The sequence below is a fragment of the Muscardinus avellanarius genome, assembly GCF_963383645.1.
Source record: "Muscardinus avellanarius genome assembly, chromosome: 14".
NCBI classification, from domain to species: Eukaryota; Metazoa; Chordata; class Mammalia; order Rodentia; family Gliridae; genus Muscardinus; species Muscardinus avellanarius.
Genome location: NC_137800.1, coordinates 73108401 through 73125544, shown reverse-complemented (window position 1 = coordinate 73125544; position 17144 = coordinate 73108401). Strand labels below are relative to the sequence as shown.

Here is a 17144-nt window from a genome sequence, read left to right as displayed (position 1 = left end):
ACAAATACATAGTTTCCTAACTTCTTTGTTGGTGATAATTTTTTATTATTTTTTTTGTGTGTATGGCACTGGGTATTGAATCCAAGGATATTCTACTTCTGATCTACACCCCCATCTCTTTTTATATTTTGATTTGAAACAGGGTCTCACTAGGTTACTGAGGGTCTCATGTCTTTGGATTATAGGTGTGCACAACCATGCCCAACTTACATTTTATTTGAATCAGCTCTGTCATTTCTCAGAAAGCTTCCCAGTTCATATTTAGAATTTTATTTCTTAGCAAATGTTCATGATTGAGTAAAATACCACCATTTGTGTTTGAGGAAATTGGAATATTCCCTCTGAATCCCTATTTCCATCCTGTCTTGTCGTGACATTATGGGACATTAAGTAAACTTTATTAGGGAGTTGTTTCTAGTATAGAATTAGTGTGAGAAATTAAGTAGGGTTCTCTCAAAATAAAAATGACAGCGTACTTTCAGTTGACTTTGGGTTTTAGGTATGCATTTTATAAAGGACCTTTTAAAGTTGGGCATGGTGGAGAACCTGGTAACCCCAGTATTTGGGAGGCTGAGACCGGAGGATTGCAGTTCCCAGACAGCCTCAGCTACTTAGTGAGGCCCTTCGCAACTCAATGAGACCCTATTTCAAAATAAAGAATTAAAAAAATATATAGGGCTGGGAGTATAGCTCGGAGGTAGAATGCCCCTAGGTTCCATCCCTAGTACCACCAAAAATGAATGAATAAATAAATAAATAAATAAATAAACCTTTTTGAGACTGGCCTATAATTCCAGTACTTGGGAGGCTGAGACAGGAGGATCACAGGTTTGGGACCAGTCTCAGCTACTTCGTTAGGCCCTCTGCAACTTAGGCTGACCTTGTTTCACAATTAAAAACTAGTGCAAGCCAGGCGTGGTGGCGCACGCTTGTAATCCCTGCGCTTGGGAGGCTGAGACAGGAGGAGGATCGCACAGGTTCGAAGCCAGCCTCAGCTACTTAGTGAGGCTCTCAGCAACTTAGTGAGACCCTGTTTCCAAATAAAATATAAAAAAATAGGTCTGGGAGTATAGCCCAGAGGTAGAAATCCTCTGGGTTCCACCCCTAGTGCCACACACACACACACACACACACACACACACACACACACACACACACGTACAGCTCAGAGCTCAGAGTTAATATGCCCCTGAGTTCTTTCTATCCCCATTACAAAGAAAGAAACAAGAAAGGAAGAAAGAAAGAAAGAAAGAAAACCTTTTTGGTCTTTTATTAAATATATTTAACCCTGGCTGGGTGGGGTGTCTAATGCTTGTAATCTCAGTACTTGGGAGGCTGAGACAGGAGGATTGCAGGTTCATGACCAGTCTCAGTTATTTAGACTCTGTTTCAAAATTAAAGAATAAAAAATAGGACTGGGGGTATAGCTCAGAGGTAGAATGCCCCTGGGTTCCATCCCCAGTACTGCAAAATAAAAGAAACATACATACATACATACATATATACATATACATGCATACATATATATACACACATACATATATAATCTAACCTTATTTTTGTGTGTGCATCTGGTGATGGAACCCAGGGGTATTCAACCTCTGAACTACACCCCCCCTTATTTTTTTTTTATTCTTTATTTTGAAAAGGTTCTCACTAACTTGTGGAGGGCCTCACTAAGCAGCTGAGGCTGTCCACGAACCACAATCCTCTAGTCTCAGCTTCCTGAATGCTGGTATTAGAAGCGTACACCACCATGCCCAGCTTTAACCTTATTTTCTTTTTCCTTTTTCATCTAAAAATAATAGTGGTTGTAATCTTGCATCGTTTCCCCCCCTCATCTATTCTTTGTTGTTGTTGTTTCTATCTTTAGCTACTTTATATTTTCTCCAGTAGTTTCTTTTTTGAATTTTGGAACATTGACAGTTTATTTGGAGAAGGTGTAAGAAAATAGAAATATCTGAAAGTCTGTTTTTGTCATTAAAACATTTTTACAAAGTTTTAAACATACACAAAAATAGAATAACATGATAAATGCTATATATTTATTACTTAGATTCAGCAGTGTTCAGATATTGCCACATTTGTCTTTCCCTTACAACTCCCGTATTATCAGCTTGCTTTGCTTTAAAAGAGAGACATTATGTAACACATGACCAACATCATAGCTAACACAATGAACACTCGCTCCTTGATATTATCAATTATACAGTGCATAATCAGATTTCTTTGGTTCTTAGAAATGTCTTTTTTTTTTCCAGTACTGGGGATGGTACCCAGGGGCATTCTACCTCCTTAGTTGCACCCCCAGTCCAATTTTTTTATTCTTTATTTTTTAACAGGGTCTTCCTAAGTTGCAGAGGGCCTCACTAAGGAGCTGAGGCTGTCGGTGAACCGAGATCCTCCTCTCTCAGCCTCCTGAATGCCGGGATTACAAGCAGTTACAAAACATGCGCCACCACGCCCGGCTGCCCTATTTTTTTTTATTCTTTATTTTGAAACAGGTTCTCACTGAGTTGCAAAGGTTCTCACTAAGTAGCTGAGGCTGTCTGCGAACTGCGATTCTCCTCTCTCAGCCTCCCAAATGCTGGAATTACAAGCATAAACCACCCAGCTAGAAATGTCTTTTTATAACTGGTTTGTTGAGATCAATAGGTTTCACTCATTACATTTGGTTAAAGACCAATTTTTAAACAGATGGTTGCTGAGAAGCCACCTGGGGAGGCTCTTCATGACTCTTCCAACAGTTTTATTTTTAGCTCTTGTGATGGTCCTTCTTCCCTGTTTATTCCATACTATTTTTTTTCCCTTTCTATTTTTGGAAAAAAGGAGAGGGCCCCAAACTTGGTAAATTACAATTGAAAAATTAAATGCTTTAATCCAGGCAAGTGGTGTATGCTTGTAATCTCAGTACTTAGACTGAAGCAAGAGGATTGCAAGTTGGAGGCCAGCCTCAGCAATTTAGGCCCTCAGCAACTTAGGCCTTGTTTAAAAAAAAATTATATATACACACATACATACACACACACACACACACACACACACACACACACACAATACACACATGGCTGGAGGTGTAGCTTAGAAGCAGAATGCTCCTGGGTTCAATCCCTAGTACCACAAAAATGAATAGATAAGTAAATAAAGTCTTAGAGCTGTATTTTTGAAATACCAACCTAGAGATTTGCTAGGTTACATAGAATAGTCTAAAGAGGATCTTTAGCAATTCTGTTTCAAGCCTAACTATATAGCATTGTCTCAAATCACTAAAAATGTTAAAATAATAAAAATGTTACTTATTTTAAGTATGTTGTGCTGTTTTGTATAACTACACTAGGGCAGTCTACTGAGTTGTCACAACTAATGCCTTCCTTAGATTTTGGAGTGGAAATGGTAGAGCATGACTATAAAAATCTTTTTCTAAATTTTGTTTGATATTTGGTTAATCCTGATTTACTAGTTTTCAAGATAAGCTTAGAAATTTGTGCTTCTCTGGGACAGAGGAGACTTTTATATAATTTCTTAGATTCCTCTGGAGAGAGACACAAATCCATTTTGTATTAAAGAGATTGTTAAATCTTTTTAGTAGTGTAGAGAAATTAATCTCATCAATGTTTTATTTTTCAGATCATAGAGTAATGGAAAAGTTTTTGTATGAAATTGGCATTCCAATTTGGCTGAAAATATACTTGCAACAGAAAATCCCTTCTGGTGCCTGGCCAGGCATTATTAAAGAAAATATGTAATCTTGTGTCAGGGCCTGCACCTGTAGTTGTGCAGATTGTACATTGTACAGTGTGGGGTGGGACATTCATCAAGTAATGTGTCATGAGAGGAGCTCCTATTTCTCTCTTTTTCTTTTTCTTTTTTTGTTTTTTGTTTTTGTTACAAAGATTTGAAGGGCTAGTAGTTGTCCAGTCTATCTTGACTTGAAGTAATTAAGAAGGCCACATATAGCAGTTATCTCATTTCAAATAAGATTATATCATAATCTAGCACTTGCTTATTGGCAAACTCAATTACCTGGAGTCAAGTTTAGAGCCAAAAAGGAAGTAAAACTGGGCCAGTAATGTGAAAATAAATTGTGCAGTCAGTAGCATCATATTTTATACTTGAAGAGTCTGTTGAATTTTTATGTGCAGTTACAGACCGTTGATCTGTTCCTAGCCCGGTCATTTAAAAACAACAAATGTAAAGGGAAGAGATTGCTATCGTCAGATAGTAGAAGCAGTACATGACTGTAATAACCAGGTGACCAGTAGTAGACAGAAAATTTAGAAAAAAGAGACACGAGAGCCATAAAAATCCCCACAGAACTACCTTAATAGTAGTTAAAAAAAAAAAAATACCTGGCTTCCAATTAGCAAATGAGGATGCATTCCTAGCTCAGAAGCATCTGAAGAAAGCACTGTTTTGCTGCAGAATGCAGCCAGGTATTCATAACAACGGGTCAGTAATCACGCAACGTGAAGAGGGGCACATTGATACTCTTTAATGAAAGCACTTTGCATTAGGTGTTCTACCTCTACAACCCTAGTCTTTTTTTTTTTTTTTTTTTTTTTTTTTTTTTTGGTGATACTGGGGTTCCTGGAAGCCCTTCTACCTATTTTATACTTTTTTATTTTTGGAAACAGGGTCTCTTAAGCCAGCATGGCCTCCCAAGCGCGTGCTTTGGGAGGTGGAGACAGGAGGATCGCTCTGGTTTGAAGCCAGCCTTGCTGGCTTAAGAGATCCTGTTTCCAAATAAAAAATAAAAAAATAGGTCTGGGAGTGTAGCCTGGAGGTAGACGGGTTTCCAGGAACCCCAGTACCACACACACACACAAAAATAATAATAAAAAATTTAAAAATTATTTCAAAGTAGGATCCAAGTTGCTGAGGGTTTCACTAAGTTTCTGAAGCTGGCTCAAACCTGTGATCCTCCTGTCTCAGCCTTCCAAATACTGGGATTATAGGCATGCGCCACAACTAGTTTATAATATAATGTGAGTGCTCAGTTATCTGAATACTTGGGGTGATATCTGCTTAATAAAGTATACTGCTTTATTTATGTATACTTATTTTTGTTGTATCTCCAGTTCACTTATGCGAACAACTTTTTTTTTCTAATGATACAAGATAAATTATGAGTTCTCTGAGCACATTTAGGAATCGCTGTTTCTAACAAAGGAATTTGGGGAAAGTAAAAATGTAAAAATTGCTACCAATTTTCCATTTGTGATATCGGGCACATAGTGAACACTCAAATATTTGTTGCCCATAGAGGATTTTAATTCTTGTAACAAAAAAAATAGCCTGTGCCATCTAAGATTGTAACAGCTGCCAACACTTGTGGTTGGAAATCTTTTGACCTGATATATTTTCTGCTCCTTGAATTACAGGCTGAAGACTCTAAGTGACAAGTCAAGAGAGGTGACAGTCAAGAGCAAGCCCAGGTGAGCTTGTGCTGAGACTTACTTGGCCATGACTTGAGTTTCATGCAACTTTTGGTTGTCTTCATAATGGTAACATTACTTTATGGGCTTAAGATATGTTGAGTGCCCCTGACTACAAAACAGTTAACTGATTCTTTGTATTTTATATATAACACAGGATATTTTTTTCTGATAAAATTGTGAAATGGTCGAAAAATGGTGAAGTATAATTGTTTCTTCTCTATGACAAGTAGCCATTGTTTGATTATAATTACTTTAATTTGTATAATTTGGTACAATTTAATTATACCAAAGCTATTATAAAAAGCAAAAACTCCTGCATTATTGAAAAGCAAATGAATAATAAAACAAGTTGGAAAATGAGTCTCTTAATTAAGTATATTACCTGTTTTTTGTGAAAACACTTGTATTGCACTTTTTTTAGTTTATTTCTAGTAAACTGACTAAATTTTACTTTCAACCTAGAAATGATGAGTTTTAATCACACATTCTTTTTATATAACATTTTGTTAAAATGTGTATTTTATTACTGTATGCTGAAAATAACCTCTGTGGGACAAAGTTACTATTGATATATTGTAATACAAATGTAATACATTTTTCCTAAGAGTTTAGATAATCATTAGTAGTTTTAAAATATCTTACATTACAGCTGAGAATGCCAGAATTTCTGTGCATACCTTTCTTTTTACATTAGCTGTGTCAGGAACAATTTTAATAAAATGAGTGTTTCTTTTGGCAGAACTGTTCCGTATGTGCCAAAGTACTCTGCTGGACTAGAACTACTCAGCAGGTAAATGCTGCTCTTCAAAGAGGAGGACTGTATTTCTAACTGTTGGTGAAAAATATTTTATAATTGTATGTATACAAACCTTAAAACATCCAAATTTTATCTTGATGTATTGATGGGAAATTATTTATTTGCTCTTTCTTTGAAGGCTTTTACTGTTCTGGTTATTGCCAAGGTCACTCCAGGCTCTGGACAGAGATCACTGTTGTATTTACTTTTCAGCAGCTTTATCATGTGTATTTATTGTCCACACGGTTCTTTGCAAGAAAATTGATTCTGAATTTGAGTCCTCAATAATCTGGTTTCTTATTTGATTCTTAAGTTTGTAGTATTCATTTTTCAATCCATTCATGATGACATGCAAATTAATACTGAAATGTATGGTTTTCTCAGACATGGCACCAAAAGTACAAATAACTAAAGAAAAATAGATGAGTTGGAGAGGATCAAAATGAAACTCTTTTGTGCTTCAAAGAATACAATCAAAATAAGAGCCCGCAGAATAGGAGAAAATATTCACAGATTGCATATCTGATGAGGGACTTGTATCTAGAGTGGTAAAAAACTTTTACAACTCAAAAATAAAAATACAGTCCAGTAGAGAAACAAAGGACTTGAAATGACATTTCTCAAAAGAAAGTACACGACTTGCCAAGAAGTTGAACATGGAAAAGATGCTCAGCATTATTAGGCATAAGGGAAATGCAAGCCTAAACCACAGTGAATTACCACCTCACACGCATTAGCGCCTCTGTGTTAAAAATGATATGCTTTACCAAGTCTTGGCAGAGATCTGGGGGGGATTAGCACCTTTATGCATTGCTGCTGCACATGGAAAGTCTTGCAGTCACTTTGGAAAACAGTTTGGTAGTTTCTTAAAAAGTTAGATATGGGATTACAATATGACCCAGTGATTTCGCTCCAAGGGAATTTAAGACATCCACATAAAAACTTGTACCGAAGCCGGGCGTGGTGGCGCACGCTTGTAATCCCCGCGCTTGGGAGGCGGAGACAGGAGGATCGTGCGGTTTCAAAGCCAGCCTCGCTGGCTTAAGAGACCCTGTTTCCAAATAAAAATATAAAATAGGTCTGACAATGTAGCCCGGAGGTAGAAGGGTTTCCAGGAACCCCAGTACCACCAAAAAACAAAAATAAAAAATAAATAAAAACTTGTACTCAAATGTGTATGGTAATATTATTCATAATAGCAAAAATGGAAACAGTATAAATTTTCATCAACTGATAGATAAAAAGTGTGTCCATATAATAGAATATTATTCATCCACAAAAAGGGAATGAGATGATACATGCTGAAGTGTATGCTGAGAGGAACCAGCACAAAAGGCCACATACTGTATGACTGCATCTATAGTAAATGTCCAAGAGGTGCAACCACAGAGAAAAAAGTAGACTAGTAGTTACCAGGGTTTGGAGAGGAGAGGGCAATGGGTAGTGACTACTAATGGGTATGTATTTTTTTAATTTTTTTTTTATGTTTCTTTTTATGGTCACTAAATCTAGAGATTTTTCTTCTGTGAAATGACTAGTGTTTATTTGATATTAATTTCCTGTTTTGTTGAGTGAAGAACATAAGTCACATGAAAGGAAGTGTCAAGTTAACCAATGCTATACACTTATGTACATTTTCTATTTTTTCTCTCTAGTGCTTTAGTTGAAACAAACTTTATTTCAATGAAAGATTTTTTTGGAGATGTAGACTTGTGTGTATGTGGTAGACTTTTGGAATGGGGATACTTTTTTGTGAAAAATTAATATTCACAGGCAAGTGTCTATACTTTGCCAAGACATTGTACTGGAACAGTCTTTTACTCATTGGAACTAATATTGAGTGAGAAGGGAAACTTATTTTAAATAATGAATACCTAAACCATCTTTTAATTCTGGAAATTGTAGTAAAATACAAATAACATAAAATTTACCATTGTAACCATTTTGAAGTGTACAGTTTGGTAGTGCTAAGTACATTCACATTGTTGTGTATCCAGCTCCCCAAATTGTTTTCATCTCATAAAACAGTTTTATCGACATGCCACTAACCATTGCTTCCCTGTCTCCCTCCCCCGCCCCATCAGCCTTCATTCTGCTTTCTCTTTTTAAGAATCTGACTGTTCTAGACCTCATGGGTGTGAAATTGTTAGTATTTCTCTTTCTGTGATGGACTTATTCACATGGCATAATGCTTTTAGGGTTCGTTCCTGTTGCAGTGTGTCAGAACTTCTTTATGAAGCCAGAAGAGTGTTCAGTGTAGGTACATATCTGTCTATCCACTCATCTGTCAGTGAACACGTGGGTTATCTCTCCCTTTGGCTACTGTGACTGATGCTGCTGAGAACATGAATACATGAATCTTTTTGAGACTCTGCTACTCTGCTTTCAGTTCTTTTGGGATCATATCCAGAAAAGGAGTTGCTATATTATATGGTGATTCAGTTTTTAATTTTTGGAGAAGTGCTGTACTGTTTTCCACATTGGCTGTCTCTTTGTGCAGCTTCCACAGAGCCCACGCTGTCCTCCTGATAGTGGTTCCTGAAGCTCTGTTCTTTGTTCTTCGAGCTTTTTTCTTTCTGCTCCTTAGACTTCATTATTTCAGTTGTCCCATCTGTAAGCATGCTAATTCTGTGGTCTGCTCAAATCTACTTTTGAATTCTTGTAGTAGTTTTTCATTTCAGTTATTATGAATTCCTTTTGTGTGTGTGTGGTACAGGGGGTTGAACCTAGGGGCATTCTACCTCCAAGCTCTACACTCAGCCCTATTTTTTATTCTTTTTTAGGGGTTGGGAGCACTGGGGTTTGAACCCAGAGGCATTCTACTACTCTGAGCTAAACCCCCAGCCCACTTTTATTTCTTATTTGAAAACAGGGTCTCACTAAGTTGTGAAGGGCTTCACTAAGTAGCTGAGGCTGGCTTCAAACCTGAGATCCTCCTGTCTCAGCCTCTCAAGTACTGGGATTACAAGTGTGTGCCACCACTCCCGACTTACTCTTTATTTAGAAACATGGTCTCACTAAGTTGCAGAGGGCCTCACTAAGTTGCTGAGGCTGGCCGTGGCCCTGCGATCGTCCTGTCTCAGCCTTCTCAAAACTGAGATTACAAGCATGCACCACCACGTTCATCTTAGAATTTCTTTACAGAATCCTTTCTGCATTTTCTGTCTTTATTAATATAATCATTTTGTTCAGCCATGGTGGTGCACACTTGTAATACCAGTACTTGGGAGGCTGAGACAGGAGGATTGCAGGTTTGTGGTCAGCCTCGGTTACTTAGTGAGGCCCTCCACAACTTAGACCCTGTTTCAAAAATTAAGAATAGCCAGGTGTGTTGGGATATACTTGTAATCCCAGCATTTGGGAGACTGAGACAGGAAGATTGTGGTATATGGACAGCCTCAGCTACTTAGGCCCTTTGCAACTCAGTGAGACCCTATTCCCAAATAAAGAATAAAAAATAGAGCTGGGGATGTAGCTTGAAGGTAGAGTGCCCCTGGGTTCCATCCCAGCACTGCAAAAGAAAGAGAGAGACAGAGACATACGGGGGGGGGGGGGGGAAAGAAAGAAAAAGAAAGAAAGAATTAAAAATAGGGAAAATAGGGCTAGGAGTGCAGCTCTGAGGTAGAATGCCCCCCCTCCAGGGTCAATCCACAGTACCAATAAAAAAAATTTTTGTTGTTGTTCATGTATCATTTTCTTTTTTTGGGGGTGGTGGTATGGGGATGGAACCCAGGGGCCCTCTACCTCCGGGCTACACCCCCAGACCTATTTTATATTTTTATTTGGAAACAGGGTCTCTTAAGCCAGCGAGGCTGGCTTCGAACCTGCGCGATCCTCCTGTCTCTGCCTCCCAAGCACAGGAATTACAAGCGTGCGCCACCACGCCCGGCATTGTATCATTTTCTTGATACTACCCATGTCTACTTTTTGCTCTTTAAGCATATATAAACCATTGCCTTTTTTTGTTTTGTTTCAGTGCTAGGAGTCCAAACCTAGAGTCTTGAGTACTTTTAGGCACCCACTGTACCACTGATCTACACCTCTAGCCCTGTTGATTTAAAGTCTGTCTAGTTTAAATCACCACCTGGTCTCTCTTGGTGATATTATATGTCAGTTAATCTTTTTCCTTTGAAAGGGCCTTAGTTTCCTGTTCTTTTTTATTGCATGATTTGTGATTTTTATTGAAAACTGAATATTTGAATTATATACTATGATTCCCAAAAATAGAAAAAGGACAAAAACAGGTAGGTGCTAACCCTTTAAATTTTCTGAAAGTCTCTTTAGTAGGAATGGGAGGGACTTAGTAGTTGATGGAGGCTGGAGTGGGTGTGGTTAGCTGCTGCTGTGCTGAGAGCAGAGATTGACCAAAATTAATTTCAGATTTCTGTCCAGGCTTTCTTTCCCTGAGGAGTTGCAAACCTTCAGTAGAGGCCAGAGTTCCAAAGTAGTTTCACCAGACGGGTTCTTTCAGTGCAGTTGTGGTCTAGGTGAGAAGACAGATTCTTAGTGCTTATTCTGGGATCTTCTCTTCTGGCCTCTAAGTTCTACCTTTATAAGCAATGTAGTACATCACAGTTACTCTCCTATATTTGTATAGTTCTAGTACTTGGTAATTAGCACTTTGCCTTAGACGGTCATGTTGTGTATGTTGACCTTCCCTAACTATTGTGAGTTTTTCCATTAGTGCTACCATAGTATATAAAGTATTATTTGAATGAATGAGTCATTGCATTATGAATGTGGTTTCTTCTCCATTTTTGCTCATTGACTTAATAATTTTAAAGATACTTGAAAGCAGAGATAGTGAAGGATTTTATATCTGGGGTCTTTGTCTCAGTAAGATGGTACAGTAAGGTCGTCCATTGTTGAAAGTGGATGGGGATGAGTTTATTGGCTTCATGAAATGTGTAACACCTGCTGTGTGGACTTCAGGGAACAATCTAATAGGATCGAATATTTAAAAACTGCTGAGTGTCAGCTGAGGCCCACACAGTGTTAGATAGTATGTCTCTGTAATATATACTTTTCTCCAGCAGTGCTCATCATAGGAGAGTGAAGAAAAATGAATGTTATTCTATATTATTGCATAGGGAATACCAAATATCACAGGAAAATCAAGAACGATAAGGTAGGTCTGATGGAGGGTGAAATGCAATGAGGCTGGCTATAGAAGATTTACGTAAACATAAGCTGGGCTTGGTGGTGCACACTTACACTCCCAGTACTTGGGAGGCCGAGACTGCAGGATTGCACCTTTGCGGCCAGCCTCAGCTACTTAGTGAGGCCCTCTGCAACTCAGACTCTATTTCAAAATAAAATAGGGTGGGGGTGTAGCTCAGAGGTAGAATGCCCCTGAGTTCAATCTCTAGTACCACAAATAAAAAAAATAGAAGGCATAAATTTAATAAGAAGGAAAAAGGAGATGAGGAATGGTAAGAAAAGAGTGATTGGAGATTAGATGACAGGCAGTGATTAATTTGCTCTTTTCCATTGATTGAAAAAAGTGATAGAATATTTTATCATTCATCGAAATTTTACCCTAACTTTTAAATTAGTAGCCAGACATGGTGGCACATACCTGTAATCCCAATCCTAGGAGGCTAAGATGGAGAATCATAGGTTTGAAGCCAGCCTCCATAATTTAGTGAAACACTGTTTCAAAATGAAAGAAAAAATGAGGCTGGGGTTGCGGCTCAGAGGTAGCATGCCCCTGGGTGCAATCTCAGTACCACACACACACACAAATTAAAACCGGCATGTTTATTCCTTCCCTCAGCAGACATTTGGTAAGTCCTCTGTGCTGGGTACTGGGACAACAAAATGCAGAAGTAAAATTCAGCTCAGCAATTCTCACGCGTAACAGTGCCTGGCATTCAGTAAATACTTGTTGATTTTAACTGATGCTTACAGTCTGATGTGCCAGAGAACATTTCCCATCTTTGTGTTAGTTGAAGCGACAGTGGGACTGTGTTACTCTGTGACCTTCCACCTTGCTTTTCATTATGTGTGGTAGCAGCCTGTTGGGATTATCAGGTTGATGTTCCTATTTGAATTCAACAGGGAAGTTGTAAATCTCTCTACGGCTATGGAGAGAAGCAGTGTAAAGTCATCAAACACGTATTCCTGTTTAGAGAATTACCACTTGGATACCCAGAAAGTCAAGTTTTAGATCAGCATCTGTATTGATAGTTCAGAAATTGTATTTTTTTTTTTTTTTTTTTTTGCGGGTCTGGGGATGGAACCTAGGGGCATTTGACCTCTGAGCTACACCCCCTGCCTTGTTTTTTATTCTTTATTTTGAAACGGAGTCTCACTAAATTGTGGAGGGCCTCACTAAGTAGCTGAGGCTGTCCACGAACTGTGATCCTCCGGTCTCAGCCTCCCCAGTGCTGGGATTACAAGTGTGCGCCACCACGCTTGGCTGAAGTCGTATTTTTTAACTTATCATTTTGAAATAATTTTAGATTTAGGAAGCAGTTGTAAAAATAGAGCAGGGAATTCTAGCTTTCCCAATATTAGCATTTTGTATAATCCTAGTACAGTGATCAAAACCAAGAAATTAATATTAGCAAATATTTCACTATAAATCTTATTGAGATTTCACCACGTGTCTCACTAATACTCTTATTTGGGACCAGTACAGGCCCACACATTATATCCAGTCACTATGACTTCATCTCCTTTAGTCTGGAACAGTTACTGAGCTTTGTCTTTTATGATCTTGATACTTTTGAAGACCTATGGCCTTTGGTTTGCAAAATGTTCACCAATTTGTATCTATCTCTTCTTTCCTAGTGAGTACATTCAGGTTAGTGCCTTTTTGCCAGGAATGCCAGAAGAGTGGTACTCAGTGCCTGTTGGGAGGCACATGATGGTGATGTGTCTCAGACTGTTGATAATCTTGATGTCTTGATCAAACTGTCTACCAGGTTTCTCACTGTTGACACTTTCCTCCATTTTATTTAATGATAATCTTCTGGAGAGATCCAGAAGACTCAGAGATCTGAGTCTGTGAATATCCTGTTTCTGTTTATACTTTCACCCCCTAATTTTATATCCATGAGTATTCTTTTCTAAAGAGTTATTTCTGAGCTGGGCGTGGTGGCGCACGCTTGTGATCCCCACATTTGGGAGGCTGAGACAGGAGGATCAGGTTCGCCGCCAGCCTCAACTACTTAGTGTGGCCCTCAACTACTTAGTGAGGCCCTCTGCAACTTAGTGAGACCCTGTTTCCAAATAAAGAATAAAACAATAGGGTTGTGGACGTAGCTTGAAGGTAGAATGCCCCTGGGTTCCATCCCCAGTAACCGCAAAAAAAAAAAAAAAAAAAAAAAAAAAAGAAAAGATATTTCAGTTGTGCTTACCACATAGCGATTTTATAAGTTTTCTGTTACTTCTTCTAAAATTACTAATTGAAATTCTACTGCAATGAAGAGTTTTCTCTTCTTCATTTATTCAGTCACTTATTTATATCTCTGTGGACTCATGGATGTTTGCTTTATTCTTTGAGTTGTAATCTATTACTGCCATTATTTGATGCTCAGATTGTCCTCTCTTTGGTCATTGCAAGCTCCTTCAAGTTGACTTCTTTTTCTTATAACATCTCCCCCTTATTTTTTTAAATTTCTTCTTTTTGCAACCATAGTATATTTAAAGATTATATTTAGGTAGTATTTCTTTTTACTGTGATTTATACTTTTTTTTTTTTTTAGATATGAAGATACATGGGCAGCGCTTCACAGGAGAGCCAAAGAATGTGCGAATGCCGGAGAGGTAAAGAATTGGCTAATCTTATACTCATGGTAAAATTTCCTTTTTCAGTGTTAAATGCTGAATTTTAGAAAATTAAATTTATTATTCTGTTAAAATATCTTATAGCATATTTGAAATTGAATTTAATTGACTATAAAACTCGCTGAATGAAGCATATCTTTTTTTCAATTTCTCAGTCATTATTTCAGTTGGGGTAGAGAATTTATAACTTATAATTTATAACTTAAAATTATTTGGTACACACACTTAAAGTTTTGCTAGCCAAGAGCAAATACTCTGTGCTATTGTTTTGAACTAAAAAATAAAATAGGGCTAGAGGTATAGCTCAGAGGAAGAACATCCTGAGTTCAGTCCTCAGTACCATACACACAAAAAAAGAATAATTAATTGTGAATTCAGTGATTCTGCAATAAAAATTATATGCATTTCCTTCTAAAATTCTTATTTTTATTGTCCAGAATATGGGTATTGGTCACAATTCTTTTTTTTTAAATTTTTTATTGGTGCACTGTATTCATACATCATAGTGGGATACAAAAAACTTTTGTAGACATACATGCACACATCGCCCATTCAGCCCCCGCCCGATCCCCACTCCATTCCCTCCCCATCCCTCCTTCCCATGCTTGGCTTAGTGGTTGACATCTAGTATTATAGCAATTTATCCAAAATTAACAATGATAATCTCACATAACAGTTTTATTTGTCTGATACCAAGCTTTTGATAACTTAAAGATAACATTTCAATATTTCTTTTTGCTTTCTTTCTTACCAGAGAATATTTTTTTAGGTGAAACTATCATATATTTATATATTTATTTTTCAGGAAAAAAATCTATTCTAATATGTAATATGGACTCTAGATACCCAAAATGATCTTGAAAAAGAACAAAGCTAGAAGATATATATTTTCTGATTTTAAACCATATAAAGCTACAATAATTGAAACAGTGTAGTACTGTTATAAAGGCAGATATATAAACCATTGGAGTTAAATAAAAGCCTAGAGATACATTCTTCCATATATTGTCAAGTTATTTTTGACAAGGTTTCCACGAACATTTGGTGGAGGAAATAATAATCTTTTAACTAAATATTGTTGAAAAATAATAATTACATGAAAAAGAATAAAATTGGACCCTTACCTAATCCCATATACAAATATTAACTCAATATAGATAAAAGACCTAAATATAAATCTTTTTTTTAAAGCTAGAAGATATATATTTTCTGATTTCAAACCATATGATTCTAATTGGTTTGCCTCTGTATGTCATGTGGCCTTTTGTTTTTGTTGCCTTTAAGATTCTCTGCTTGGCTTCCACATTAGTCATTTTGACAATTATGTGGCGTGGGGATCCTCTTCTCCAATCCTGTCTAAAGGGAGTTCTATAAGTTTCCTGGACCTGTGTATCGACCTCTTGCTCTATGTTTGGAAAATTTTCTGCTATTACTTCCTTGAAGAGATTGTTGATCCCTTTGGTTTCACTTTCTTTTCCCTCCTCTATTCCAATTATTCTTAGGTTAGCTCTCTTAAAATGGGCCCATATTTCTTCAATGTCAGATTCCTGCTGTTGGATATTTTTTTCTAGACTAGAAACTATGCGTTCATTTTTGGAATGATCATCTTCTAAGAGCGAGATTCTGTTCTCCATGTGGTCTAATCGGTTGTTTGTGCTTTGAATTGAGGCCTTTACGTCATTAATTGCATCCTTTATCTCTTTTTGGCTCTCTCTGAGTTCTTTTCGAAGCACCTCTATTATTTCTACCATTATTTTCCTGATTTGATCTTCTAGAAATCTCTGATTTTCTGTTTTATCGGGTTCTGATGTTGTGGGGTTGTGGGCATTCATTGCTCCAGTATTATTCCTCTTTCCCATGATTTCGGAAGTTTGTGCCTTCTCTGGGTTCTTCCCTTGGGTCACTATGACTTCACTTAAGGTGTTCTGGATCTCGAGTCAGTAGTATCTCAGACCCCACTACTCCTTTACTGGGTTGTATCACAGATTCTCTGACCCAGAGAGTCGATAGAGGCTGCTTTAGACTGTGGGGGGTGCCAGGTTGCATGTTCTCCTATGGTGTGATATCTCTGTCACTGCCACTCCCCCACTGGGTCAAGTCCCAGGGAGTACAGTACTGGGATTTCTCCTCTGTGTCCCGCAATTTGACTCACTGTTCTTGAGTACGCAGATGTAGCTGTACTGGACTCGATGAATTCGCCGCTGCTGCTGCTGCCGCCGGTGGCAATATGGCGCCGCTGCTATGCCCTCGGCCGTGAGGCTGACGTATTTCTTCTTGGTTTTGAGTTCCACTCTGAATCCCTGCAGCGTGTGCTGAGCTCAGCCACTGGCGCTGCTGCCGCATCCTCAGGCATGAGGCCGATGTATCTCCTCTGTGGCTCTGAGCTCTGTTCTCAGTCCGCTTTCTCTCTGGAGCCTGGTGATTTTTTTGTTTCTCTGGTGATGGTGTTTTCTGGCTATGAAAGGCGCTGATTTTGTGGTAATGGAGATTGGTAGTTAGCAGGGCTCTTAAGCCCCGCTTTTCTCAGTCGCCATCTTCCCGGATGTCTTGGTCACAATTCTTGTTTGTCGTTGTTGTCCATGTTTTCAAAAGTTGATCTTCTTTACTGCTTCTACATCGTAATCTAGGTCCTTTCCTCTTTCACCATGTTAAGACCAAAACAAAACTGTCTGGGAAAAACTAGTGTCTGTTATTTTCTTTATAATCCTCAGGGGAAAAAAATTAGAGTTATCTTAAGCTAGACTGGTATCTCTCAACCCTGTGATTAGGACCTTTTACATCTGAATCCCTTCTTTGTTAACTTAAATCCTTTTTACCCCCCCCACCATTGACCAGTTGCCTAGAATTCCTTCACATACCCTACTGTTTACCTTGCTTCATGTAAGAAGTATTTCTAATTAAATGTAAATTGATCATATTATTTAAAATGCATTAGGAAACTTCTCTTAAAAGAATTCCTTTGAGCCAGGCATGGTGGCACAGTATGCTTGTAATCCCAGCGCTTGGAAGGCTGAGATAGGAGGATTACACAGGTTCAAGGCCAGCCTCGGCTACTTAATGAGGCTCTCAGCAACTTAGTGAGACCCTGTTTCCAAATAAAGCATAAAATAAATCTG

At 38.0% G+C, this 17144-nt stretch overlaps 1 protein-coding gene across 1 annotated transcript in view; it reads left to right on the top strand.

Moving 5' to 3' along the window:
• The window catches only part of DTNBP1 (dystrobrevin binding protein 1), a gene marked incomplete at both ends in the record, with an annotated part of 121662 nt that overhangs the window by 5927 nt on the left and 98591 nt on the right, over positions 1–17144 (top strand). Inside the window, 3 exons of the mRNA XM_080710283.1 lie at positions 5382–5435; positions 6178–6228; positions 13947–14007. Of these exons, the coding sequence (XP_080566409.1) occupies positions 5382–5435; positions 6178–6228; positions 13947–14007 (166 nt within the window). The remainder of the gene's footprint in view (positions 1–5381; positions 5436–6177; positions 6229–13946; positions 14008–17144) is intronic.